General features: G+C 45.1%; 1 protein-coding gene across 1 annotated transcript in view; it reads left to right on the top strand.

Annotated features, from left to right (window-relative positions):
• The window catches only part of POU2F3 (POU class 2 homeobox 3), a gene marked incomplete at both ends in the record, with an annotated part of 56,155 nt that extends 31,874 nt beyond the window's left edge, over positions 1-24,281 (top strand). Inside the window, 10 exons of the mRNA XM_083368131.1 lie at positions 9,143-9,247; positions 10,862-10,964; positions 14,227-14,309; positions 16,333-16,515; positions 17,454-17,595; positions 18,678-18,814; positions 20,159-20,320; positions 22,130-22,187; positions 22,886-23,018; positions 24,242-24,281. Coding sequence (XP_083224257.1) covers positions 9,143-9,247; positions 10,862-10,964; positions 14,227-14,309; positions 16,333-16,515; positions 17,454-17,595; positions 18,678-18,814; positions 20,159-20,320; positions 22,130-22,187; positions 22,886-23,018; positions 24,242-24,281 — 1,146 coding nt within the window. The remainder of the gene's footprint in view (positions 1-9,142; positions 9,248-10,861; positions 10,965-14,226; positions 14,310-16,332; positions 16,516-17,453; positions 17,596-18,677; positions 18,815-20,158; positions 20,321-22,129; positions 22,188-22,885; positions 23,019-24,241) is intronic.
• Between the last annotated feature and the right edge of the window lie 3,003 nt (positions 24,282-27,284).

Here is a 27,284-nt window from a genome sequence, read left to right as displayed (position 1 = left end):
GGGCATTTGCTAAGCCTTGATCACCATGCAAGTTAACACATGTCACTGTGGCAATAGCAAAGCTGTTAGGATTTACAAGTTAGGATTATTTGACGTTATGGTGTCTATATGAGGGAAAGCTTTGGAATAACATGCATGGATTGAGGAAGGTCTGGGAGACAGTAGGTTGGCCAGTGAAAAAGGTTTTGTGCAAAAGGAAGACAAGATAAACAAAGCTTTGGAGAATCTTCCTATCACAAACATGGAAATGAATGTGAACGTCAGAAGGGAAGCAGGGAGAATGCGGAGAATCTACTTAGGGATTTGAGAGGTGGACCATATTAGGTAGGTCCACCATGAAGCAACTTAAGGAACTTGAGCTTCCCCTAGAGAAGAGGAACATAGAGAAGGTTGCAGATGTCAAAACTGTAACCCTTTCCAAAGCATTTTAATAAGAATGTCAACAGGTCTTTCTTTTTCCAAAAAAAAAAGTTAAGCAAGAGGAATTGGCTTCATGTTGACAAGAAGGCAGAGTAAATAAGACTTCCCAAGTTGGTTTGACAGGTCTGGAGGCATCTGCCTACTTTTGGTTATCTACACCTGTATCAGTGTAGTTCTCCTCACCCTTCCCTCTCGGGCCTGGCCAGGCATCGCTCTTTTTCCCGTAACTGGTGCAGGCTGAAGCCGAACTTCACATAGCGGGTTTTATCTCATGTCTTCCTGAGCTATTCTGGTTGCCAAAGGTTTATGGATCGATTACAAAGAGGGCTTTTCTCCACCGATTATTATTAGTTGAATTCTGACGATTTCACCCTTTTGCTAAGGACGAGCTTGAGCAGTAATTACAGGCAGGTTGGGAGATGCTGTTCCTTCGTAATTCTTGTGAAATGTTTATGAAACACCTTCCTCAAACGGGTTATGCAAGTCGGCTTTGATCGTCTTCCATCTCCCTCCATCTGTTGTTCGAGGAGCTGTTGATTGTTGTTTTTTTCCATCAGTTTGGACACATTTTGGAGTGACCAAATGAATCAGTGCAGGCACCTTCCGTAGCAGCCTTCCCTACCCGGTGGCCTCCATCGATATGTTGGACTTCAACATCCATCATTCCCAACTAACCCCTCTGCAGCTGTGTGCGTTTTAGTGGGTTTGGGTGGGTTTGCACACTTTTAAGATGTCTGTATTTATTCTTCTGGAGCAATACAACCTCACTGATAGTTCTCTATTAATTTTCCTCTAGAATTTGTCAACTCTGTTAGTGCAATTTCACTAGTTTCCACTGGAACGAAAGAGGTTGCAGAGAAGAGGAGGAATTTCCCCCCCCAGATTTAGAAAAATGTACAGTAGATGATAAAAAGAAATAGATAATTTCTCGAAATTAGCTACCTACAGGAGTGGTAGAAGCATGGCTCCCCTTTCATGAATGGAACTGCTATCACATATGTCAAGCATCGCCTACGTGACACTTTTCCAGAATAACTAGAAGAAAAATCTGTTGGTGGAAATTACATCATGTGCTTCCTTTGGTTTGGGTTCACCCTGCTGTTTAAACCAAACCATTCTGTTTTGTAGGCACTTAGGAAAGAAATTACTCTCCAGCCACTGACATCAAGCATTTTTCTAAAAAAAGACATTTAAAGAGATGTAAATTAGGTTCGTAACCATCCCAATTACTATAAAAGATTATCTGTTTAATAAACCACAACACAAATTACATTTTAATGACTTTATTACAGGAGACTCAACATGAATTTGGAACTAAATTCTTCTACACACCACCATTTTTTATTGAGTCGAGTTTGCCATCCAAAACAGGTTTCAAACTCTGGCTGAGCAATATGTTGGATTTTTTGAATGTAGGAACATACTCTGTGCCCTGCTGGGTGAGATCCCAAGCCTATCTAGTCCAGTAGTCTATCCTCACAGTGGCCACCAAATGCACCAGGAAGACTCTTAGTCTCCCAGTTGATGATCTTCAGAGGTAGCCACACTGACACCGAGGCTAGTAGCCATTAGTCTTGAAACCATGATTTAGGAAAATTCCTAGCCAGTCCACCCATGGAGATTCAGTTTTGTTTTAGTTGTGGTTTGCCAATTGGCAGGATTCATACAACATGTATAGTGTTTGGCTTAACATGATAACAAGGTTGACTCAGCCTTCCATCCTTCCGAGGTAGGTAAAATGAGGACCCAGATTGTTGGGGGCAATAAGCTGACTTTGTAATAATGCCGCTTGGGGTGTGTGTGTGTGAAAGCCCTAATAAGCAGGCATATATATAGAATGAAGGCTACTGCTAAGCTTGTAAGCTGCCCTGAGTCTTCGGAGAAGGGCGGGATATAAATGGAATTAAAATTAAAAAAAAAATCTAGACTGTCTTCCTTCCTTCTCCCCCCCTCTCTCTCTCTCTGACAGTAGCTAGCAAGATGGAAACTGGCCCAGAAATAAGATGAAAATTATGAAAATCATGATGGGCCTAACATTTAGCATTTGTGATTCCTAGTTCTTTCCACAGGCCTTGCTCAGAACCTATATTTGGTGTGCTACTTTCCATTCTCCTGGAGCTTTTCCTGAAATGTCCTACATTAGATGAACCCCAGGAGGAAAGTCCATGGATTTAGTTTGCCTCTTCCTGTAGCAGCTAGAAAGATGGGGGAAATACTGCTCTGTAATCTCCATAATCTTCAGAGAGCTACCTTGGTCAAAAGCCAAAGACTACCTTACAGCCATCCTGGTTCCCTGTGTTGTTCTCCTGCAAAATATTCTAGAGCTTAAGACTGGCACGGAAGGAAAGTTTGAATCACCTCTTCTTATTTTACACCTAAGTTGATTTGACTAACGCACTTAAGTCTTGGATGTCAGAAAGCCTAACACGATTTGGGTCTTTGTCTTGCTAATCTGCATCCGATTTTCTTATGGATCTGAATATGCAACTGGGGTTTTGTAAAAAGGTTGGCTCTGCATCCCAGCCTTTGTGGTTTGGTTGCATTTCTGATTGATCCGTGACAGGTGATGAGCCAAATTTCAGGAGGAAGGTAGAAACCAGGCGGAGCCAATCTGAAGTTCTCCAGATGGTTTGGGGTCCTCCACGGTCACCGTTGGACACCAAGAGTGGGGAAAACAATTCCACAATTCAGCATTAAAGGAACAGGAGTGACAAGCACCTCCTAATGCCAACCTTCCCTTATTTTCCCGTGTTGTTTAGAGCAGAGATTCAACACACCCAGTTGTGCTTGGACCCCTTCCAAATTCTTCGCTTTTGGCAGCAGGAAAAATTGATTTCAGTTTGGAAAACTCTTTCGTTCCTTCCAGGCCATTGGACTGTCTTGTTCAGAGGGAAAGGAGAAAGTTCTGTTCTACGAGCCAACCTCTTTTTTTTATTCTCCGTTTTCTCTTTACCTGCTGGATTTTTTTGTGTGTCTGTGGGGGGGGATTTGTGTAGCAGAGCTGGCCTTGAAAAGATCACATGTATCTTCGACCAGCTCCTTCGGACCTTCAGGCGTTGTGGCTGCGGAGAAGGGCCAATTATTTGTGATGCAAGAACATTCCTGGCAACGTGCTGAGGAAGAACAAGGGATAAGAGGTATACCTTTTCTTGCTATCCTTAGTTCAGGGAGAGGGTCTCTTCCTCCGCTTCTTCCTCTCAGACAACGGTTGGACTGATGGGTAAGAAAAGATCTCATAATGTTGGCTGAGAAAAGATCTCATGATGTTAGGAAAAGGTCAGAATGATGTAAGTCCTTTGGCAGGAGAATCAGTTGCACGGCAGATGAGGGCTCCTGTTCCTTGGAACAATCTTGTTTTGGAGATGTTTTAATTCGCATTCAATGCCCTGATCGGGAGATGGTGAGTGATGGCCGATATGCTGCAGATAGTCAGAGTGAAAGAATAACAGAGTTGGAAGGGACCTTGGAGGTCTTCTAGTCCATCCCCCTGCTCAGGCAGGAAACCCTATATCATTTCGGGCCCAACAGTTGTCCAGTCTCTTCTTAAAAACCTCCAGTGATGGAGCACCCACGATTTCTGGTGGCAGGCCGTTCCACCGGTTAAGTGTTCTCCTCGTCAGGAAGCTTCTCTCTTAGCTCCAGTTCCTAGTCCTTGACTTACATACACAGTTGGGACCCAAATTCCATTACTAAGCAAGTCAGTTGTTCTTTGTATCACATCTAATTTTACTACCTGTCTTTACCACGGTTGTTAAGCAAATCGCCGCAGCTGTTGCATGACTCACTAGGTCATTATGCGAAGCCATTGAATTTTGCCTGTTGGAAGTCACAAATTGGTGGAAGGTCACAAAGGGTGATCATGGGACTCCAGCACATGGCAGCTGTCATGAACGCACGCTGAGTGCTGAGCACCTGAATTTTGATCACTTGGCTATAGGGACTCTCCGATGGTCCGTAAGTGCGAGGAACAGTCACTAAATGAGTGGCTGTAAAGTGAGGGCTACCTATAGTTTCTTGTCAAAGGAAGGGTGTTCTCAAACTACTCTTTGATGAAATAGTCTATGATACGGAACATAGCTTTATCTTTCTTTCCTCTCTTTCTTTCCTCTCTTTCTCTTTCTCTCCTGCAATATATCCTCCCCACCATAAAAGGACTTTTCTCCGTGTTTTACCATTTTTAAAACATGCTGAACACTCCAGAGTCAAATCCCTGGTAGAATTTAATTCCCTTTCGCCCTGCCCCCCCCTCCTCTATATCAGAACTCTTCCTGCCCTCTGCTGGTCTTGGGGTGTATTGCACTAACGGCTTGGGGGATGCTTTCTCGCTTCGGGTTTAATTGGGGAGATTCTTACTCTTCTGGAGCCCCAGATTTCAGGGTTCACACAGCACGCTTTTTCAGAGAGATGGAGCCAGAGGACAGGAGACAAGCCTACGCTGGAATATGAGCAAACCATTTACTTTTTTTTTCTTGCATCATCCATCCCCAGAACATTTGTCACTGGATGGATTTAAATTAATCTAGTAAATAATACTTAGGCAGTCCGGCTCTTTTATTTAGTGTCAGCCTCTGACTTGAACTACAAGCCTTTTTATTTTTTTTTTGTCTGACAGTTATGTAACTTTGGAAAAGTTGGTGCGATAAAGGCAAACTTGTCCTTTGTTTCTAAATGCGTGTTAACTTGCAACGATGGGGAAGGAAGCCATTGGAATGTGTGCTTGGCAATGGGATTATATTATTATCAGAAAGATATGTGCATCTTCTCCCAGGTGGCTGACCCAGGTTACATATTAATTGTATAATAACAAAATGCATTTACAAAAAAAAACACAACGAAAGACAATTTGGGGCAACGGTAGACTTCAGTCATTTTAGACTCTGGGTTGAATAAGTAACTTTTTGCTGATTACAAATTAAAACATTCATACAGGACTCAGAATAAAGCTGAATATAATGAACAATCACCTCTAGAAAGGATGACTTTGCAACTTGCTGAAAAGTAGGAGGGCTGCGTGTCTCGTGTTTTATCGTTTTGCAATGATTGACGAACTTGCTGAGTTCTGCTGACTCAGAGCGACCAAAGAGAATTACCCTAGATTAATAATGGGATAAAAAGAAAAAGACGGCTGGGGCAAGTCGAAAGAGCTTGGGAGCAGAAGTAACTGATCACTAAGTAGTTTAATCACATAAAATGATCCCGTTCTGTTTTGCTGAAGCAGGGTATTAATCAGTTCAGAAGAGCTGAAGATTTGATTTAATAATTGCATTTACTTAGTTTTCCATTTCTTTAGCAGGACCTGTTCTATCGTCTTGTGTCTTTTATTTCTGATATTTCTCAGTATTTTAGAACATTTTAGATGCAAAGGTTTGCTTGTGATTGCATGGGTTTATTCTTTTAGCTATTTTAAGCCATCATTTGTGGGGGGAGAAAATAGATATTTTTTAGAAAGCCTACTTAAAGACTACCCTAAAATTATATATATATTTAATTAAAGAATACACACACACACACACACACACACACACACACACACACACACACACACACACACATATATATATATATATATATATATATATATATATATATATATATATATATATATATATATATATATATATTGTTAATTATTTAGATTACCTTGCTAGGCCCCAAACATGGAACAAATCTTTATTTGTTATATATATATAACTATTGACAGAATTCTAAGTGGGATCATCAAAGCTTTCAATCAAAAATACTAAATCGAACAGTTTTTCAATTTGCTCCAGAAGGTAATTTGGTACACTAAAGAAATAACATCCTACACAAATCCAGAATATGCTCACTGAGGATTACTATAGAATCGAGATTTCCCTCAAAATATCAGAAAATGTTTGGAGACTTATTATACTTATGAAATACTTATTTGGCTACAATAAGTATGCAGAAGCAAAGTAATTACACTTCTATTTTGAATTAGTTTTAAACTTTTATCAACACCTGTTTCAACAACAGCCTGTGACCCACAACTACTAAATGCATTTTCCATAGTCAAAGGGAAATTCCAGTAGAATCCTTGCCATTGTTAAATGAGTCATGTGGTTGGCTTTGTTTTTGTCAGAAGCTGGCTAGGAGGGTCCCAAATGGGTATCGTGTGATCTCGGAGCAGAGCAAGTGTCATAAATACATACTGGTTGCAAATACACATGGCTATGGGGATGTCGAAATGGTCATAAATGTGAGGACAAATCGTAATTCATTTTTTTCTAATGCCACTGTAACCTCAAACTAGGCTCTTTACACTTGGCCCTTTTATGACTTGTGGACTTCAACTCCCAGGATTCCTCAGCCAGCGGGCCTCGCTGAGGAATTCTGCGAGTTGAAGTGCACAAGTCATAAAAGGGCCAGGTTTGAAGACTCCTGCTTCAAACAGTCACTAAAAAAAATGGTTGTAAATTGAGGATCACCTGCAACAGCTCCAGCAACTTTGAATATATTCTATCAGCTGTTCCCAATTAAATTCCCAATTTAATTTCTATGATGGAGATAATTTATCTCTTTTTTTCCCCCTCCCTTGGAGTTCTACAAGCTGAAAATGACTGATCTAGACAGAATTCCATCTTTTCCGGACACAAACATCTTCTATTTTTAATTGTTTCATTTAATTTAATTCCTCCTTTCCTGGCAAACCTTGCAGAAGGGCATCTCGGCAAACTTCAAAGACAAATTAGGGGGGGGGGAAAGGGGATGCAGGAGGTTGGTGCAAAACATTATTCCCCCCCCCACCCACCAAGCTTGATCAGGCCACACCTTCACAGAGGATACCAAGGTGCAATCCTTGCGACTTACCCTTTTCAGTGGTTTTGATGATGATGGTTTTATTGTATAATTATTGTTTTAGGTTTTAAGTGGATGATTGTTTAATTGGGCTTTCAACTTGCCTGTTCTGCCTTTGGCATCATTGCCGCCTGCCTTGAGCACCGTATACTTAGGTAGAATGACAGGGGAAAATGCCGTGAGCCAAACAAACAGAGAAAATAGCTTGATGGCATCTTAAAGGCTCACCAATTTATAATTGCTTTGTTCTTTTCATTCTTTAAAGCACCGTAAACATCTTAGCCAGGTTTTGCTGCAGGAGACTAACTTCTCTCCTCCTTTGCGTCATCCATCTTCAACCAGGCTAGAATAGGTCAAAGGGGTTTGAAGTGCCTTCTCTTCCACAATACTACATGGAGACAACTTGCTCCCTTATGGGATAGAGCAGGGGTCTTCAAACCTGGCCCTTTTATGACTTGTGGACTTCAACTCCCAGAATTCCTCAGCCAGGCACGCGTGCCTGGCTGAGGAATTCTGGGAGTTGAAGTCCACAAGTCATAAAAGGGCCAGGTTTGAAGACCTCTGGGATAGAGTCAGGTTCCGATCGTGTTGGTTGTTTTTTTCCTTCTCCAGAGGAATCTAGAAGGAGTAAACTTTTAGCGGTATGGTTTCTTCCAAGAAAAACGTGTAAGATGGAAGGAGGATGATTGAAGAAAGCAACGCAGGAGAAGGGAGTCTGAAAAATTGCACCAATCTTCTTCTTGTACATAAACAGTTTGTGGTTCCAGTTTAGCTTGGTTCTCCATCTATCGTTCAAGGATCATTAGTCACAGTCATCCAGTGTCAAGGATAGACCAACTGGATGCCTAGGGCAGGACTGGGGAACCTTGGCTCTTTTATGACTTGTGGACTTCAACTCTCAGAATTCCTAAGCCAGCATGGCTCAGCTTGGAAACTTCTCCCTTTCCCATCAGCATGACTGGCTCTGGAATTCTGGGAATTGAAGTCCACAAGTCATAAAAGAGCCAAGGTTCCCCACCCCTGGCCTAGGGAGTAGTTTCTGTGTGCAAATATTCCATAAAATGTGTTTTGGGGACATGGAAAGAAGTTTGATTTGTCTTTGGCTCATGAATCTGGGCCCAACTTAACTCAGAATAACAAAATAACAGAGAGTTGGAAGGGACCTTGGAGGTCTTCTAGTCCAACCTCTGCTCAAGGAGGAATCCCTGTACCATTCCAGACAACTGGTTGTCCAATCTCTTCTAAGAAAACCTCCAGTGTTGGAGCGCCCACAGCTTCTTGAGGCCACTCAGATATTTGGATGACTCTTATCTTTTCCTTCCTCTGTTGATCAATGCAGACGTCATTAGACAAACATTTGACTTTGTTTCCAAAGAGATTATACCAAGTGGCTTATACAGACATGTCTGGCACAAGCTATGATGCTCTTTTGTACATCGGCATGGCATTACTCAAATGTTGTGACTATTTATGTCGTTGGTGGGAGAACATCCTGATGGACAGGATATTACTTCGGAGTCAGGATTGCAAGCGGTCTGCCAACTGAAGCTTAGCTTAAGAAGCAAAATATCGGAATTGATTTTTTTAAAGATACAAATAAATGGTATCTGACGTATCTCATAAGGAGAGGGCTTCTGTGAAGAGAGCTGGTTGAGAATCCCTTGAGTGAATGTTCAAATATTTCTTTAGAAATCAGTCTGGGGGGGGGTCTGTTTTAGAAATTTAGACATTTAGAAATTTTCTGTTTTAAACATTTAGAAATTTAGAGCTATCCAATCACTTTGAGTAGACTGAACCCCACATCAAGTCAGTTGAAGCTACCACATAGTCTTCTCCAACGTGGTGCTTTTCAGATATGTTTGGTGTTGGTGACATTATGGTGACACTTTGCTCCCCCTTGCAGATTAAAACAGAAGACCTCAGCGACTCCTTGCAAACGTCCCTCTCCTCCAGATCAAGTCACCTACCCCAGGGCTCTCCTATGATGCCCGGAGGACAAATTCCTGGGGTAAGAGATGGCATCTTCACACATACAAGCACAGATGATGACTTCAACAACAAGGCTTCCCCAGAGGCCTGATCTGAAGGCCCTTGGAAGACTAAGATAGTCCCGTTCTGATACACATTTGAGTGGAACCTGCCAGGCCGTCTTAACGTGGATGGCAGGAAGGGCATCCTGGTTGTATAAAGGAAAGAAAATGTCTACGCATGGGACCTTTCCTTGAAGGTTTTGTAGCTTAAGGGGGATTGTCCCAAAGGTGCTTTTTCAACTGAACTGAAGAAGCTTCTTGGATGAGAAGCAAAACGTCTTGAAGGAAAAACAAACTCTGGAAAAAGCACCTTTGGGATAACCATGACCTGGAGGACTGAGAATCTCCACAAACATTTAGCTATGCCTCTAAAGGGAGATATACGCATGGCGTGGAAAAATAAATAGAAATATATTTCCCACTTCCTCATCATGAGGTCTTGAGGTGGTCCTGGAAGGCTGAAGCACTTAAGGCAGTGGTGGGATTCTGCCAGTTTGCACCAGTTCGGCAGAACCGGTAGCTAATTTTTTGTTGCCCAGGCCCAGAATGGATTTCCAGAAGCGGCATCCACACAGAGAACTGGTTGCTCACACATTTGAATCCCACCACTGATTTAAGGGGAGCATGGAGGCCAACCTCCTTCCTTGAATTCCTGGATGAAAGAGGTGGTTTTCAGCGTGGACATTTATGGAGGATGAGGCTATTGGCATTTGTAAAGTTTTTAAGTGAGGTTCAAGATGTAGATTACAAAAGCTCTTGCTCATCTAGAATCAAACAATCATAGGGCTGGAAGGGATCTTGGAGGTCAACTAGTCCAACCCCCTGCCCAAGTCAGGAGTCCTTAGACCATCTGGGATAAATGGCTGTCCTATCTTCCATTTGGGCTGGATATCACAATATGGCTGGATACCACATTGTACTGCATGAAAGAAACTATAATGTGTCCTAGCTTTTGAGCAATGGGTAAACCCAGTCACCGTCCTAGGGGGATCCTGGTTTATGCTAGGAATGGGCAACCTTTTTCTGGTCTAGAGACTTATTTAGCCTTTGAGTGATAAAAGGACACTCTCCCCCATATAGGGTGGGGCCAGAGAACTAATTAGCTCTGCTTTCATTTATATTTAAATTTAATTAAAATTAAACCAAGTAAAGATGATTACTCGCCAGTCATGCTTAATAATACCTTAATATTTCCACTCCTTATGTCACATTAAGAATCACAGTTTAGGCCACACCTTTTTGAGAGAGCCACTCCAATTCATAAGCCAAGGCATTTGGGCAAAGCATCGTTGATTTGGGGCTTGGTCGGGGCTTGGGAGGAAGGGGCTATCCCAAAAAAAGACCTTGGTTACACAAACAATGGCTTAATTCAATAAGGGCTCTATGACCTGGGCTTCCAGTGTTGCTCCTCAAGCCAAGAGCAAGCTGAGAATGGCCACACATTTGCAGATGTGCTGTTATTTGGGAAAGAGAAAAAGGAGAAAGCAGAAAGTGGGAGGATGCATCTGAAGCAGAAGAGGGACAGTTGCCCAGTGATGGGCTGGCTGTGGAAGGGTGTCCTAGTGTGTCTGACCTGTCCTCTTCTCCTTCAGAATGTGAATTCTCTTCATACTTTGCAGCAACTTGTGCAAGTTCCAGGGCCTATGCAGTCCGTCCCACTATTCCTGCTTTCTCAAAGCCCGGCAGGACAACAAGGTAAGGTGAACATCTTTAGATTTTGGCTGATTTCTATAATGTCTGTGTAGGTCAGTGTTTCTCAGCCTTGGCCACTTTAAGATGGGTGGGCTTCTTAAAGTCTGAGAGTTGAAGTCCATGCATCTTGGAGTTGCCAAGGTTGAGAAACCCTTGTGTAGATGCTGTCCCCTAGTCCTGAGTCATACCACCAATTCCTCAAGTAGTCAGGAACTACTTCTTTCAGCTCCTTCTCCCTTCTCTGAGGTCTAAGAGTCCAATCTTTTCTCCAGGCAAGAACTGAGCAGCCTTCTCCAGGAAATGCTTAATTCCTGTTTCTAAAGCCTTTTGGTCCTTCCAGGAACTTCCTGGCAACAGTGATGGTTGCTGGCAGCTTCTTGTTCAAACCTCTTAGGGATTCTCCTGGATACCAAGACAGCTACACCAGCACGTTCTCCAGCTTGTTCCGCCCACCCGTCCAAAATTCCCCTCAACATACTATTGTAACTCTTGCCTCAGCAGCAGAATCCTGAGTCCCAGGTAGACATTTTCTACCCGGCCTTAATGTCAAGACTGCTGAAGGACCACAAGCTCAGGAGTCCTTATTTCCATCAGGACAGCATTACACCCTTATCCAACCAGATTTTGATCACACAACAGCTGCACTTGCTCATCCACTCTCAGGTTAGGGATGAACACGGTCTTATTATGAGTAGAACTGGCATTTCAGAATCCAAGATCACCAGCAATCCAGCCCACCAAGACCCAAAATTTGGCTGAGCCACCAAAGAGCTCATTTGCCCTACCCTGGAATGACCAGCTCATCAGCACGGTTGTTTCTTCTGCTTCCTTATAATTCCAATTTTTTTTTAAAAAAAGCAAATGGTTCCAGAGTCAAAGTTCAGAGCAAGTGTATGGTATCACCACTCATCTTTTTCTGCCCAAACCTTCCCCCCGCCCTCCAGGAAGAGACTTACCCAAGCAGGCCGAACCAGCCACCCTACAGCTAGGAAGCAAAGCCATGGGGCTAATTTTTTTTACATCTGGCTCATTTAGATCCTATCTGGCTCAAATGTTGTAAAATGATTAAACAATGGATGGAGCAGTCGCCAAGCCTTTCCAGAGCCACACAGGACTTGTGAGTCTAATTGTGCTGACAAGCGTGGCCCTGATTTGCAAGTTTCCAGGCGCATGAAACCCCCGAACCAGTTCCTACCCTGTGGTGGTTTCAACAGCTCTGTTTTGTTTCCTTGCCCCTGGGAGACATGACATCAGAAGCAAAGCGAGGGTTTTGCTGAAGGAGGTGCAAGATCAGGATTACACAGGCCAGCAATAGAAACCCAAAGGTAATTCGTGGTGACTCAGTTTTCAGTGACAGGCAGGAGCAGAATCAAGGAGAGAACCAACCTGGAACGAAGGAGAAATTTCCTGACAGTGAGAACAATTAACTTCCAATGTCTAAGGGGATGACACGAAGAAGAAGTGGGGTCAACCCGTTCTCCAAAGCCCCTGAAGGCAGGACAAGAAGCAACATTGGAAACCAAACAAGGAGAGAAGCAACCTAGAACTAAAAAGAAATTTCCTGGCAGTGAGAACAATCAACCAGTGGAACGACTTGCCTGCAGAAGTTCTGGGTGCCCCAACACTGGAGGTTTTTAAGAAGAGATTGGACAGCCATTTGCCTGAAATGGTCTAGGGCAGGGGTCTTCAAACTTGGCCCTTTTATGACTTGTGGACTTCAACTCCCAGAATTCCTCAGCCAGCTTTGCTGGCTGAGGAATTCTGGGAGTTGAAGTCCACAAGTCATAAAAGGGCCAAGTTTGAAGACCCCTTGTCTAGGGTCTCCTGCTTGAACAGGATGTTGGACTAGAAGACCTCCAAGGTCCCTTCCAACTCTACTGTTATTCTGAAGGAGATGAGTTGGGTGAAATAGTACCACACACTGCACTTGATCATAGCCCAAAGACTGAGAAATTATGGATGAAAAAGTATGAACGAGGGTGCCAGCCAAAGCGCAGTTGAAATGTGGGTCTTCAACCACCGTCCTGACTTGTCACACATGATGTGCAACCAGAAGAGTCCGTACAGCGGCTGAAGATTCTGCTGTGCTGCCCTTTTTTTAAATAAAAACACCCATTCGCCTCCTGCAACAATTCAGTCTTAACAGAGGCCCCATGAAGCAGGAAGACACCTGCCAATTTGTCCGTTTGATGGCAGGCAATTCAAAGCATGGATGACTTCAGGAGCTGTTGCCTCACCTTTGTCATCAAGTCGCCTCCAGCAAATTGCCTCCTTGTCACAGCCACGTGCCTGTGAGACAGGGATGGTGGCATTTGACTGAACTTGCTCCAACCTGGCTGGGAGTGATGGGAGTTGTAATGCAACCTGTGGGGTGGGTAGATGCTGCACTGGTACTCCTTGACTTACAGCCACAATTGAGCCCAAAATTTTTGCTGCTAGTTAAGTTACGTGAGTTTTGTCCCATTTTACGACCTTCCTTGCCACAGTTGTTAATGAATCACTGCAGTTGTTAAGCGAGCAATACAATTGTTGTCCATGGGGTCGCGATGGGTCGGACACGACTTCACAACTAACAACAACAAGAACAACAATTGCAAAGTGAATCTAGCTTCCCCATGGACTTTGCTTGTCAGAAGGGGATCACGTGACCCCGGGAGACTGCAACCGTCATAAGTATGAACCAGTTGCCAAGCATCTGAATTTTGATCATGTGACTGTGGGGAACGCTGCGACGGTCATAAGTGTGAAAAACAGTCATCAGTCACTTTTTCAGTGCCCTGGCAACTTCTAGTGGTCACTAAATGAATTGTAAGTGGAGGACGACCTATAATTCTAGGTCGTTTTCTTAAGATTAAGCCTGCCAGACATAACAAACTTTACTTCTGAATTTAAAACCATGGGATGGAACGATCAGAGGTCAAGAGCGATTCTCTGCTCTGACACTTTCGTTTCCGGCCCTCAGAATCGCTCTACTTTTCATTTCGAGCAATTCCAACTTGTGGTAGTGAGCTGCGGGATGTGGGGGGGGGAGGTTAATTTGCACAAGCATCTCTCTCTAGATGACTAACCAAGTTGTGAAATGTTGCACCGGGGAAAGAGAAGGGAAGAAACGCCTTGCCACCAAAGGAATGGAATAAGGGGAGAAGAGGAGACGCATCTCTTGAGACTCTAAAATTGGGGATATGGGACCACGATCTGCATCTGGATATGGCTGGGCTTGGTGGAACCAAAGTATCTGACCAACATTTTCCTCCCTCTCTTTCAGCTCTCCAGTCGAACCTTCTCTCCTTTCCTCAGCAGCAAAGTGGGCTTTTGCTCCCACAGCACGGACACAGTTTAGCATCTCAGGTAAGTCCCATCCATTGACTTCCTGCTGTTGTCCTTATAAGGCAGACATGTCAAACACAAGGCCCGGGGGCCGGATCCGGGCCCCGAAGTGGTTTCATGTGGCCCGCGAAGCCATCCTGGAAACAGTGAGGGAACGGCCCCCACTGCCTTGGCCCTGGCCCAGAGACCCTCCTTCTGCCAGAGACCCTCAGATCTGTCCCACTCCTGCCCAGGCCCCCATAGGCACCCTTGATGCCAATGATGTAGAACTGGCCACGCCCACCCAGTAGGCCATACGCACTCTAGCCACACCCACCCAGTAGGCCACGCCCACCCTGGCCACACCCACCCAGCCCCCTGAGGGCAACCGCAATGCTGGTGCGGCCCTCAATGAAATTGAGTTTGACAACCCTGTTATAAGGGTTGTCATTGGCTGAAACTCTGTTCAACTGAGAACCAACCTAGAATTAAGGAGGAATTTCCTGACAGTGAGAACAATTCACCAGTGGACCGGAAGTTGCCTTAAGAAGCTGCGGTTGCTCCATCACTGGAGGCTTTTAAGAAGAGACTGGACAGCCACTTGTCTGAAATGGAATAGGGTCTCCTGCTGGAACAAGGGGTTGGTCCAGAGGACTTCCACCGTCCCTTGCTAAATTCTAAATTAAAAATTCAGAATAGAGCTGGAAGGGACCTTGGAAGTCCTCTAGACCAACTCCCAACTCAAGCAGAAGACCCTATACCTGGAATACTGCTATCATGTCACCCCTAGTCCTTCTTTTATCTAGACTAGCCATACCCAAATCTTTCCAACGCTGTTATTTTGAGTTCTTCTAAGCGCAATTTTGAAGAGGTCCATATTTCTCCTTGGACTTTCAGATGTTCAAAGTTCTATAAGCACATCCCCAATGCTACAGAAATCGCCAGTGATGAAATTTTTCACCTGGCAGGTTCATAATCCTATTGCCAAGCCTAGGTTGACACAACCAGTTTCCTGCTCACCGTTGAAGTGCATCATCTCTGTCTCTTTCTCTCCGTCTGTCTCAATGTCTGCCTCCGCTTCTGAAAAGTCTGCAGGGCACAATAGCTCATTAAAATGCCCCAGAAGATTAAGATCATGGAACTCAAAAGAAGGTCTTCTTCAACTTGAGTTGGATGCCTGATAACTATAGGGACCCATTCAAGGACTTTTCTTGCCAATCCTACGGAAATAACTTCACTCTTGCTGGGATGTTCTTCAGGTTCTCCGTCTGTCCTATTTAACCTGAGGTTTCCTGATAGACACCCTCTTACTCCTGTCCCAAAGGTGCTTTTTCCCCCAAAGGCAACTGGACTTTCTTGGGGGTGGGGGGTGGGGGGGTGTTCTTTGAAAATGTTTTGCTTCTCATCCAAGAAGCTTCTTCGGCTCAGCTTCTTGGATGAGAAGCAAAACACTTAAAGAAAAGAAAAACCCAAGGAAGTGAAGTTGCCTTTGGGGGAAAAAAGCACCTTTGGGACAACCATGAAATCTCCATAGATCTCCTAATCCTAATGAGATTCAGTCTTGCTGAACATCCATGATGGCACCATCCATGAACAAGAGCGACTGAAAAGAAGTGGCTGGTTTGCGGGAGCTTCAGAAGCTTAAGGTCTCTGTGGTTTGGCCTGCCGATGTAGACCCCATGATGCTCTCCTAACGGGGTGCTCTTCCAGATGTGTCTGGACCAGTGGTGGGATTCAAATACCTTATTTGATGTAGGCCTGGGCCTCTGAGGCCCAGAACGGACTTCCGGAAGTGGCATCCATGCACTTCCAGCAGGCCGTTATAGGCCTGGGAGGCCTCCTCCAGGCCTCCGAGACCTAGACTTGACCTCTGGAAGCCAGCTGGTTCTCTGAACGCAGCAGAATTTAACTACTGGTTCTACCGAACTGGTGAGAACTGGCTGAATCCCACCACTGGTCTGGACCCATGTGGCTGGGAATTCTGGAATAGGTTGTCAAGGGTTGGAGAAGGATGAGTTGCAGCTGCAGTACAATGACAATTCCACAACGGCTTGCATTTTAACAGGCCGTGGGACGTCCTGGACACCCTGGGTCATCGTTGGAGCCTCACCTGGAGGCCCCTCAACACTTACAAGTGGCCAAACACTTGTCGTCCTCCATGGCAACAGATGAAGCCAATGATTTGGAAGAGCTGGAAAAATTTGCCAAGACTTTTAAGCAGAGGCGCATCAAACTGGGGTTTACGCAGGTGAGAGGGTCTCACCTGGACAATTCACATACTTTTGCTTAGAAGAAAAGGCCTTTCTGCTCCCAGGTGCAGCAGTGCAGGGGCACCAGGAGAAGCCTTCCAGATCTGTGCTAAGAGAGGGAAGTGAAATAGCAGGAAGGTGCACACATGCAGAGCATGGAAAAGAGGGCCAAAGTTTAAGCCACAGAGGCGTGCCCACCATCTTGATTTTTTGGACCTTCTCTGGAGACGTCCCTGGCCCAAGCCTTTGGCTCTCCTTGAATTGAGTCCTGCACATTTCCTTCCTTCCTTCCTTCCTTCCTTCCTTCCTTCCTTCCTTCCTTCCTTCCTTCCTTCCTTCCTTCCTTCCTTCCTTCCTCCCTCCCTCCCTCCCTCCTTCCCTCCCTCCCTCTCTCTCTCTCTCTCTCTCTCTTTCTTTCTTTCTTTCTTTCTTTTCTTTTCCTTCCTTACTTCTTGCTTCTTCCTTCCTTCCTCCCTTCCTCCCTCCCTCCCTCCCTCCCTTTCTTTCCTTCTTACTTCCTCTTTTTCTTTCTTCCTTTCCTTATTCTTGTAAATGACCTGAGGCTTAATCAATGAAGAACTTTTTTTTACAACAAATATATAATCTCTTAATTCTAATTAGTTTTCCCCCTATTTAGTTATTTTTCTAATTTCTACCTACATGCTCCTTACAAAGATAGTCTGTGGCTTTACATTACTATAATAGTGAGTATAATTAGCAGATCGTAATTAACCCTGTTACATCATTCTATTACAATGATTAGGTACAGTATGACTAATATTTAATGTACTCAAAAGGAAGATGGCCCTGGATTTAAGACAACGCTCCTTCAAAAGGAGCATGATAAGAGAAGAATCCTATGCAATATTCAGCCAGTAAAACAGTCTGCTCTCCCAGGTCCCTTAGTCCATTTTCTGACCCTTTTTCCTCTCCATAGGGTGACGTGGGTCTGGCTATGGGGAAACTCTATGGAAATGACTTCAGCCAGACCACCATTTCTCGCTTTGAAGCTCTCAACCTGAGCTTCAAGAACATGTGCAAGCTAAAACCACTCCTGGAGAAGTGGCTGAGTGATGCAGGTATGATTATATTTATATATATATATTTATTTATATATTTAAGCAAGTTCAGCAATGTTCTGCCTTCTTCAGAGCACCTTGGTGACCTAGAATTCAATCCTAGGTAGTGGCAGATAGTTTTTATCTCTGGGCACAAAGAGAATATATTTGCTATGAGCTCTCTGTAGGTGTCAGGAAGGGGATTTGGCCGGTCAATGCTCAGCTTTGTTCAGTTGCCCCCAACTCCACTCCAATGCAAGAGATTACAGGATGTTTAAAAGAAAAAAAATGTTTTGCCTTCTTCCATTTCTTTTTCTTTTTAAAATTTTTATTAGTTTATAATATACGATACAATCGAAATAGAAAGTAAATAGGGGGAAAGATGGGGAAAGGAAAAGGGAATAGAGAAGCATGCTTACGGTGGGGGGGAAAATGAAATTTTGATTGTGGGCTTTACCAGTTAGATAGATTTGATGTTATCAAAATGGCTAGTTTATATCATTTTGTAAAAGTAAAAAGTTGAGGTTTGAAGTTGGTACTCTATTGCACCAAAGGAAGTTGGAAGCCAATGCCTCCCCCCACCCTTTTCCCCCCTTCCTTTCCTTCTTCCTTTTCTAACTCTTTGCTCATTGGATATTTCCCATTGTTGTTTTTTTTGGGGGGGGGTTGGAAGGAGGGAAGCACATTTCAATGCCCTAAAGAACTACCTTAAGAACCCATGCACGTTCAACGCACTTAAAATGGGCGAGGAAAGGTTTGCAGATGTGCTTAAGCCAAACTGGGCTGTGTGACTGTGATGAGCACATTGAGCCACGAGGGGTCAGCAGAGTGTTTTGAACTCCCCAAATACAAGCAAAATAGAGGAATGGGGGGGTGCGCAAGCAGAAAATTGCAGAATATGCCAACTTTCGTCATCTTTAGGACTCTTGCTGAAATGTCACGTCGAACAGTCCAGAAAAACACGACGACAGACTCAGATCTGCCCTTTTGTAACATTCAGAGGGAAAGAAGGGACTCTTGCCAATCAAGTTAGACAAAGTGAATTGCAACGACAACAACAAAAAAAATGGCTTGCCTCTTCTCTCCCCCCCCCTTCTCCACAGAATCCTCCCCCTTGGACTCGTCCGTCAGCAGCCCCAGTTCCTACCCCTCCGTAAGCGAGATGTTTGGGCGCAAGAGAAAGAAACGAACCAGCATTGAGACCAACATTCGCTCCACGCTGGAGAAACGGTTCCAGGACGTAAGTATGGCTGTCCTTGAAGGGAAACAGGCAGGTGTCCTGGCAGGGATGCTCAGAGCTGAATGGAAGTTGACCATTCTTAGCAGCATCTTTGCAAGCAAGGATAAGCAGAAAGACGCCACACACAAAAGGCAAGCCAGACTACTGCAACGCTCTCTACATGGGGTTGCCCTTGAGGACCACTCAGAGGCTTCAACTGGTGCAGAATGCAGCCGCGCGAGTTGTGATGGGAGTTCCCCGATACTCCCGTGTAACACCTCTTCTCCGCGAGCTGCATTGGCTTCCGGTTGCCTTCCGAGTGAGATTCAAGGTGCTGGTGACGACCTATAAAGCCCTAAATGGCTTGGGTCCGGATTATCTGAGGGAACACCTGCTGCCGGCATCAACTTCCCATCGTCCTGTGCGCTCCCACAGGGAGGGCCTTCTTAGGGTACCGCCGGTAAAGGATTGCCGGCGGGTGACTCCCAGAGAGAGGGCCTTCTCTGTGGGTTCGCCTGCCCTTTGGAACCAACTTCCGATGGAACTTAGGACTGCCCCCGACCTCCGCTCATTCCACCGGGACCTGAAAACTTGGCTCTTTGAGCTGTCGGGCCAAGACTGAGGGGTTTTAATTGGGTTTTAATGTTGTAACTTTTTAAATTTTGGGCCCTAAATTTAATTAACTGTTTTAATTAACTGTTTTAAATTTTTTAACTTTTGTATGGTATGATTTTAATTGCCCTGTATACCGCCCTGAGTCCTACGGGAATAGGGCGGTATATAAGTTAAATAAATAATAATAATAATAATTTTTTATTTTTTTATTTTAATTCCATTTATATCCCGCCCTTCTCTGAAGACTCAGGGCGGCTTACAAGCTTAGCAGTAGCCTTCATTCTATGTATATGCCTGCTTATTAGGGCTTTCACACACACCCCAAGTGGCATTATTACAAAGTCAGCTTAATTGCCCCCAACAATCTGGGTCCTCGTTTTACCTACCTCGGAAGGATGGAAGGCTGAGTCAACCTTGAGCCTGGTGGGATGCGAACCTGCACTAATTGCAGGCAGCTGGTGTTACAGCAGGGAGAAATCTGGCCCTTTTTTAAACTCAGGACTGTTTCCAGCCCAGAGAAGAAGCAGTGAGTTGCCCGAGGAGAAGCTTGGAGGTGCAGGAGGGACAACCTTGCTTCCCTTTTTCCGTCTGGCTCGACCGAAAGTTGCTTCTGTAAAACGGGCAGGCGAAGGACCCTAGAAGTTGGACTCCGTACTCTCTTAATCTCCTTAGCACCGAAGCTGACAGGACGGGGAAGGTTGCTCCGCTCCATCCTTCCATTCGTTCTTATTGTGGACCTTCTCTCAGCAGAACCCCAAGCCCAGCTCGGAGGAAATCGCCCTGATTGCGGAACAGCTGGCCATGGAGAAAGAAGTGGTCCGCGTCTGGTTCTGCAACCGAAGGCAGAAGGAAAAACGGATCAGCTGTCCGATGCCCTCCCCCATGAAGTCACCCCTCTACAACTCCAGACTGGTAAGGAGGGCTGCTTGGGTCCCTTTTTCTCTAGGAGGGGGGGAGGGAGGGGGAGGGAGGGAGGGAGGGACAGGCAGGAAAGAAAAAGAAAAAAAAATAAGGGAAGGGAGGCTCAAGACCAGAGCCCAGCTCAGGACAACTTCAACCCATCTCATCATAAGCTGGGAACAAGATGAAGGCCCCATGGGGGGTTTAAGGAGAAGAGTGAAAAGTTTCCTGGGTGGAAAGTCCCAGCGTGCTGCATGTCGGGAAGTTCTCGCTTTCCGTCTTGATCAGCCGCCACCTATAAATAAAGGCCTCCATCCTCCATCATTTACGACAGAGCAAATGTGCATTTCCTTTGATGGAAAGTAGTGGAAAGCTCTGATTCCCCATTTATTTTTATTTATTTTTTTTATTTTAATTCCATTTATATCCCGCCCTTCTCCGAAGACTCAGGGCGGCTTACAAGCTTAGCAGTAGCCTTCATTCTATGTATATGCCTGCTTATTAGGGCTTTCACACACACACCCAAGCGGCATTATTACAAAGTCAGCTTAATTGCCCCCAACAATCTGGGTCCTCATTTTACCTACCTTGGAAGGATGGAAGGCTGAGTCAACCTTGATCCTGGTGGGACTCGAACCTGCACTAATTGCAGGCAGCTGGTGTTACTTAAGGAGGCATTAGCCCACTGCTCCACCAAGGCTCCACCCATCCCCATGCTTGCCACACTACCATGCCCAGGAGCCTCCAGGACAAATGCCTGGAGTTTTCATTCAGCCACACAGCTGGGAGGGGTCACGTCTGTAGCCAGCCAGCCAGCCAGCCAGCCAGGAACTCTTTCCCCCTGCAACGTTCCCTTCTGAAAGATTGTGCAGCCGTGATGACAATGACTTTAAGGAAAGGACTGGCATCCAAGTGAAACTGTGAGCAGAACTCGATAGACTGGAAGGGACTTCCCCCTCTCCTCTTCCTTCCCCCACCTGTTCCAGGTGCGACATGAGTTCCGCAGCCAGCACGACTCCTTGTTTTGGATTCCCCAACAGGTTGCCAGCAAGAAGGGCTCCATGTTGGCTCTGAGTCACTGGGAAGACCTGGAAACTTTTTTTTCCTGAGTCACTGGCAATGGCATCTTCCACTGACTCATGCCTGCTGCTTCCTGCCCGTCTTCTAAGAGTCTGAGTGTTGGGCATGTAAGCAAAGTCAACCGTTCCAGTTTCAAAATCAGTAAATGCAGAATGTCGAAGAACCAAAGCCCTATACATGTGCATTGACCAAGCAAACTCTCCTGAGCATATCCCTGATAGCATGTGGCTCAAATCTCTGCTCTAGAGCAGTCCTGTCTGGGCTGGGTTGGCCTTCGATCAGAGGTCCCCAACCTTTTGGGTGCCAGGGACCGGTTCCGTGGAGAGAGGTTTTTCTGCAGACCAGAGAGTGCGTCGTTTTGTGTGCTGCCTGCATCCCAAGGATGGGGCTTTGCTTGTTTGTGTGGCCCAGTCACTGGCATGCCACAGCCCGGTACCGGTCCATGGCCCAGGGGTTGGGGACCCTGCCTTAGATGACAAGGAAGTCATGGCTTCTTCTCGAGCGCCATGTGTGATGCTCAGGATTGGGCAACGTTTAGAGCCCAGAACCTCTAGAACGGGGGTGTCAAACTGCCGGCCTGTGGGCCGGATGCATCACGCAGAAGCTGCGCATACCCCAGCTATGGCAAGGGGGAAAAAGTGACAATCCGTCACGACACATCACGTGACATGGCGAATTTGACACCCCTGCTCTAGAACCTCTAGAGTCAATCAACCAGATCTATCTCCACCTCTTTTGCAGGTTCCTACCTCAGGATCTTTGGGTTCTCTTTCTGCCCACAGTTCCATGCATGGCGCAGGTAAGTTCTATCAAGAATGGGTCCATTTTTATTTTTATTTTATTTGCTTTGTTACATTTTTGTAAGCCTGGCATTTTATATCTTTATTTTAAAAACATATGTACACTCCATCATCAAAAGAAACCACCCGGGATTCTTCAAGGATTTGGGGCTTGGAGAACGGTATCCCTCAACATCTCCCTAGCCTCAGATGCTTGGAGGTTGGCCAAGGAAAGTCTTCCCTGATGTAAGGTCAAACCCAAGGGCATTCAGCCAGAGCAGGGGCTGAAAACTCAAATGACAAGTGTAATTATCTTTTGGCATACAATTTAAAAAAGAGGCAGGGCTTAAGTGACACAGTTGCAACCTCCATCTTGACACTTTTGACCCTGCCCACAAATTTTATTTTGTATAGTGAGATGGGCAACATATAAATTGATTGACATGAATGAATGAATGAATGAATGAATGAATGAATGAACGAACGAATGGCCTCTATGAAGTTAAAACAGCCACTGTAACAGTCTTCAGCTACTAGACTTCAGCAATTATGAAGACACCAATGTGGTAAATTGCTTTTCATGTGCAAACAAGAAAAGTGAGTGTGAGAGAGAAAACTCACATCTTAAAGTTCCCAATATCCACGGAAACACATGGACACACAGCCCTGCCTCTCTTGTGCTTCCTGATTATTCTTGATATTCTTCCCGACTTCCTAGTGTCTTCTTCCTGTTCTCCTGGCCATGCAAGCCGGTCCTCATCGCCTGGCACAGGACTTCACACCAACAATCCCAGCATGCCTCAAAGTAACTCTAAAGTAGCCATCAATTCATCCAGTTTCAACTCTTCTGGGTAAGGACATTGCTATTTGCATTATTCTATGGGACAAGAGGATTCTGGGTATAAAACCAAGAGAGACACGTGGACAATAGGGATGAATAAGAAACTTGCCAGTTGCTCCTAGGGAACACATCCAGGATAGTGTCCTGTCCAATGTTTATCTCAAATGTCCAATGTTTATCTCAAATTCATATCCCACCTTTATTATTTTTATAAACAACTCAAGGCGGTGTACAGATCTAACAGTCCTTCCTCCTCCTATTTTTCACACAACTCTGTGAGGTGGATTAGGCTGAGAGAGGGTAGCTGGTCCAAGGTCAACCAACTGGTTTTCACGTCTAAGGCAAGACTAGAATTCCCAGTCTCCTGGTGATTAACCCAAAGTCACCCAGCTGGCTTCCATGTCTGCAGTAAGGCAGAACTAAAACTCCCAGTCCCCTGGTGATTGACCAAAGGTCACCCAGCCAACTTTCAACTCTAAGGCAGGACTAGAACTCACCATCTCCTAGTGATTGGCCCAAGGTCACCCAGCCAGCTTTCAGGTCTAAGGCAGGACTAGAACTCCCAGTCTCCTGGCGACTGGCCCAAGGTCACCCAGCCAGCTTTCACGTCTAAGGCAGCCTTTGAACTTCCCATCTTCCAGTTTCTAGCCTGGCGCCTAGATCAAAGTGACAACTATCCCTTAAAGAATGCAATAGTCTTCCAATATTAGTTTACGTAGTTGAGGTTTATGATGGCTCTAGACCACCACTGAAATGCTAGCTAGACTTCAAAATCATCTTATTTCTCCCCCCCCCCTGAGAAAAGTGTCAAAGTCTGGGAGAAGAATGTTGATGTTTCCTTGAGTGAAAATCAGGAGATAACTGTCAAAGCAAATCACTCAATAGGAGGGCACAAACTATAGGTTGCCCTTCTGAATTGGTTCCCCCGCCCTTGAGTGATTCATGCTGACATTTTTTTATTCTTGAGGGGAGATGCTTGGCAACTCCACACCAGGCACCATCGCCCGCTTGGCCTTCTTCCATATTGCCCCTTGAGCAGTGGTGGGACTCATATATGTGAACCACCGGTTCTCTCTGTGGATGCCACTTCCAGAAGTCCGTTCTGGGCCTGGGCAACAAAAAATTAGCTACCGGTTCTGCCGAACTGGTGCGAACTGGCAGAATCCCACCGCTGCCCTTGAGGTGCCCACCTTCCCAAGGAAACAACTGAAGTGTTGCCTTCGTGTCTTTCAGATCATGGTACCGATGGAACCAGCCTACTTACCTCCATTAAAGCATCACTTGGGAAGAGCATCCATAGCTCCCTGTTTTTCCTCTGTAGACAAAAAAAAAAAGATAAAGCAATTGGGGGGAGACGTCACCTCTTTCCACGGATGACTCCTCCAGGAGATGTTTTCTCAGGCAAACGTTTGGCACATTGGCAAAGATGACTTTGGGCAAGGCCGGATCTCCTGTCGGTAGATGCAAACCCTGAACTCTCAAAGAGACTCAAGCTACAATGGGTCCCTCTCTCAACCTGAGAGAGGGGTATGTGTGTATGTGTGTGCATGTTGTCAACGTGCGTCCTCTGTTCAGCCCACCAGCTTGCCAGCATCTTCTGCAGAAAAGATGTCCCTTTCAGGTCTAAACAGGCCCTTTTCTAATCTGAGCCAAGGTTGGCCAAATTATTTCATTTAAGGTTTGAATGGTCCTCTTGTTAACAGCCCTTTTGAAGTCCTTTTTTAAAAAACTTTTTAGCAAGGGCGGGGGGGGGGGAAAGGGGGTTTTAGGTGCACGGCAGGTTTTTGTTCTGCAGGTCCATCCAGGTGAGAACCCATAGCCAGGTGAGGTTGGGAAGCAAGAGGGCTGTCACACCGATGCGGCATCTCTGTGCTTCAAAGGGATGGCGCATTGACCTGGTGCATTGGCATCCCTGCAGTGCAGAAAGGTGGAGATTTTTAGCCCCAAAGCATTTGCCTTTCTAGTGTTTGGGAGGTGGGGTCGTAGAACGAGTGGTACTCTGTGTGTATAGGTCTTGCACAAAAGGTCTTTCCATCCTGCTTCTCAGCAAACCCAGTTTTGTTTTGTTTTTCATGCACAATGCTTCAGACTCAAGGAGAAAACTTAGAACTGGCCTCAGGACTTCTTCCTCAGGACAATTTTTCTTCTTCTTTTAGTACACTTCTGGGAGAACATGTACGTAGTTGACGGGGCCATAAAGATGTCTCAAATGGTCCCGTCAGTTTCACCTCCTCCTTCGTGAGGGATAGGAACTCAACTTTTATTCTCCAGGTTCTGGCTTTCCTTGCGAGTCTCCTTCCCCCTTTTGCAAGTTTGCGAAAAGCTGCTTTGAGAGTGAGATGCTGCTGTGTGAGATGGGGAAGATTGGAAAAGAGGTGGGGAAGTTGCAGGGAGGCGGGGTGGGGGAGAAAGAAAGAAAGAAGGGACACGAATTCTTTTAAAACATAGCTGAAGGTAAAGATTTAAGGAGCTGCTTATCTTCATGTCTCCTGTAGCTGCTATTCATTAAAACTTCATGCCGTATCAACCTTGCAGGAGATGGCTAGAGGCAAGCCTTCTCTGACTTCACACCCTTAAAACATCCCGACATTGCATTGCCCTTTCTGGGAAGTTGGGGGTTGGGGGGGGGCGCTTGGCTCCTCTGCATGATGACTGGGGGCAGGGGGGGGAAGAAGGCCCCTACTCACTCTACCACTTGTCTTGCTTGTTCCTTGAAGAAGTAAAGCTGAGTTGGATGATTCTCACTCTTGTTTTTTTTATTTGAGTTAGTTCTTTACCAGAGAGGGAAATGAGGGTGGGCTGGAAAAGTCTGCATTCTTCGCCCACCCCCACCCCTTCCCCAATTGTAGATTGATCCAGATGTCTTTTCAGCCTGCTTTCCGGATTTCTTTTAAAGGAGGGAAGAATTTCGGATACATTCTCCAAGGTAAAGTGTGAAGTTCAGGCACCCTGGTTTGCAAATGAGGTAGCTAGGTCTGTGTGTGCCTGTGGGTGTGATTGTGTTTGTCACTGAGTGTGAATGCTCTGCCTTTTAGCACACAGATCCTTGACCAGTCCTCTGCACCTTTCCTGTCACTGCAATGTCACAATTCTGCTACCAGTATCCGGTGGCGTGATCTCAGGGTGCTGGGATGGGTGTAAATGGGAAGATGGGGACCTTCTAGGACCCACCAGTTGCCTTCTCTTGATTAACAAGAAAGCTTTGCAAGAGGTCTCAATACAATGCTACCAATCCATGTAATTTTAACATAAGAAGATTAATAAATTTCTGCACTTGCAGTCAATGTAATTCTTGGACTGTTTTCTAAACACTCTCAATTTAAGCCTTCCTTTTTTTAAAGGAAGATAGACTATGAACAGGAGTGCCATATTTGGACTGGAAAAATCCCAGCAACCACACTAGAGGGCAGCAAAGAGCTACAGAGAACTCTAACCCTTTCTCATTTCTAAACAGTTTGCAGAGAATATTTGCAGGTCAGGGTTAAACTGTGAGGTCACTGGTGAGCTTGTTAAGGTTAGTTGTTTTCTTGCAGACATTTCATGACCCAACTAGGGAACACCATCAGTGGAAGCAGGGAGTAGGGATAACCTTCACCATAAGATACAGAAGGGGTTCCAGATTCCAAAGTGTACTTGAAATCAACCAATACTTTGACTTCAAATTAGTAAATCAGATTAAAATATAAACCTGAAGAATCATTTCAGTATTTCTTTACATCTTGTACTGAGTGGATCACTTAGTTCAATAGATTAAAAAAAGGGGGGAGACTAAAATACAACCATATAGGAATAAGGGTAACAAAATGAACTAAGGATCACATGATTCTACTGTTGCTCTGGTCTATTTTGCTTAGAAAATATTTATTTTCCATTTTGCTTAGAAAATATTGCAAAGGTGCTTTAGAGCTATGTTCTACGAGGTCAGATACCTGCACTCACAGTACAAAAAGTCTGTCCATGTTTTAAAACCCCAAGGTGAGAGAGAGAAGGAATTAAAATTCATCTAAGCTGAACCTACATCCTGCAAACTCTTCCCCTCCCACACATCTACCCAACACTTGAGGAAGGAGCAGGAGGCAGGTGACCTGTCCCAGGTGGATCAGGACCTGTTCTATACATACCTGTAGTGTGACATGATGTTGCCTTGGTCACCGGAAGTCTCTGGGCTCGCTTTTGCAGGTATACGAATACTTTGTATATAGGAGTGGGTATGAATCTAGCCACGGCTTAGTGGGGTATGTGTGCCCATGAAGATGGTTGAGTGGCCTCTTTAAGT

This window comes from Vipera ursinii (assembly GCF_947247035.1).
Source record: "Vipera ursinii genome assembly, chromosome: 8".
Lineage (NCBI taxonomy): Eukaryota > Metazoa > Chordata > Lepidosauria > Squamata > Viperidae > Vipera > Vipera ursinii.
The sequence above is the reverse complement of the archived record's forward strand: the minus strand, read 5'-3'. Positions and strand labels throughout refer to the sequence as shown.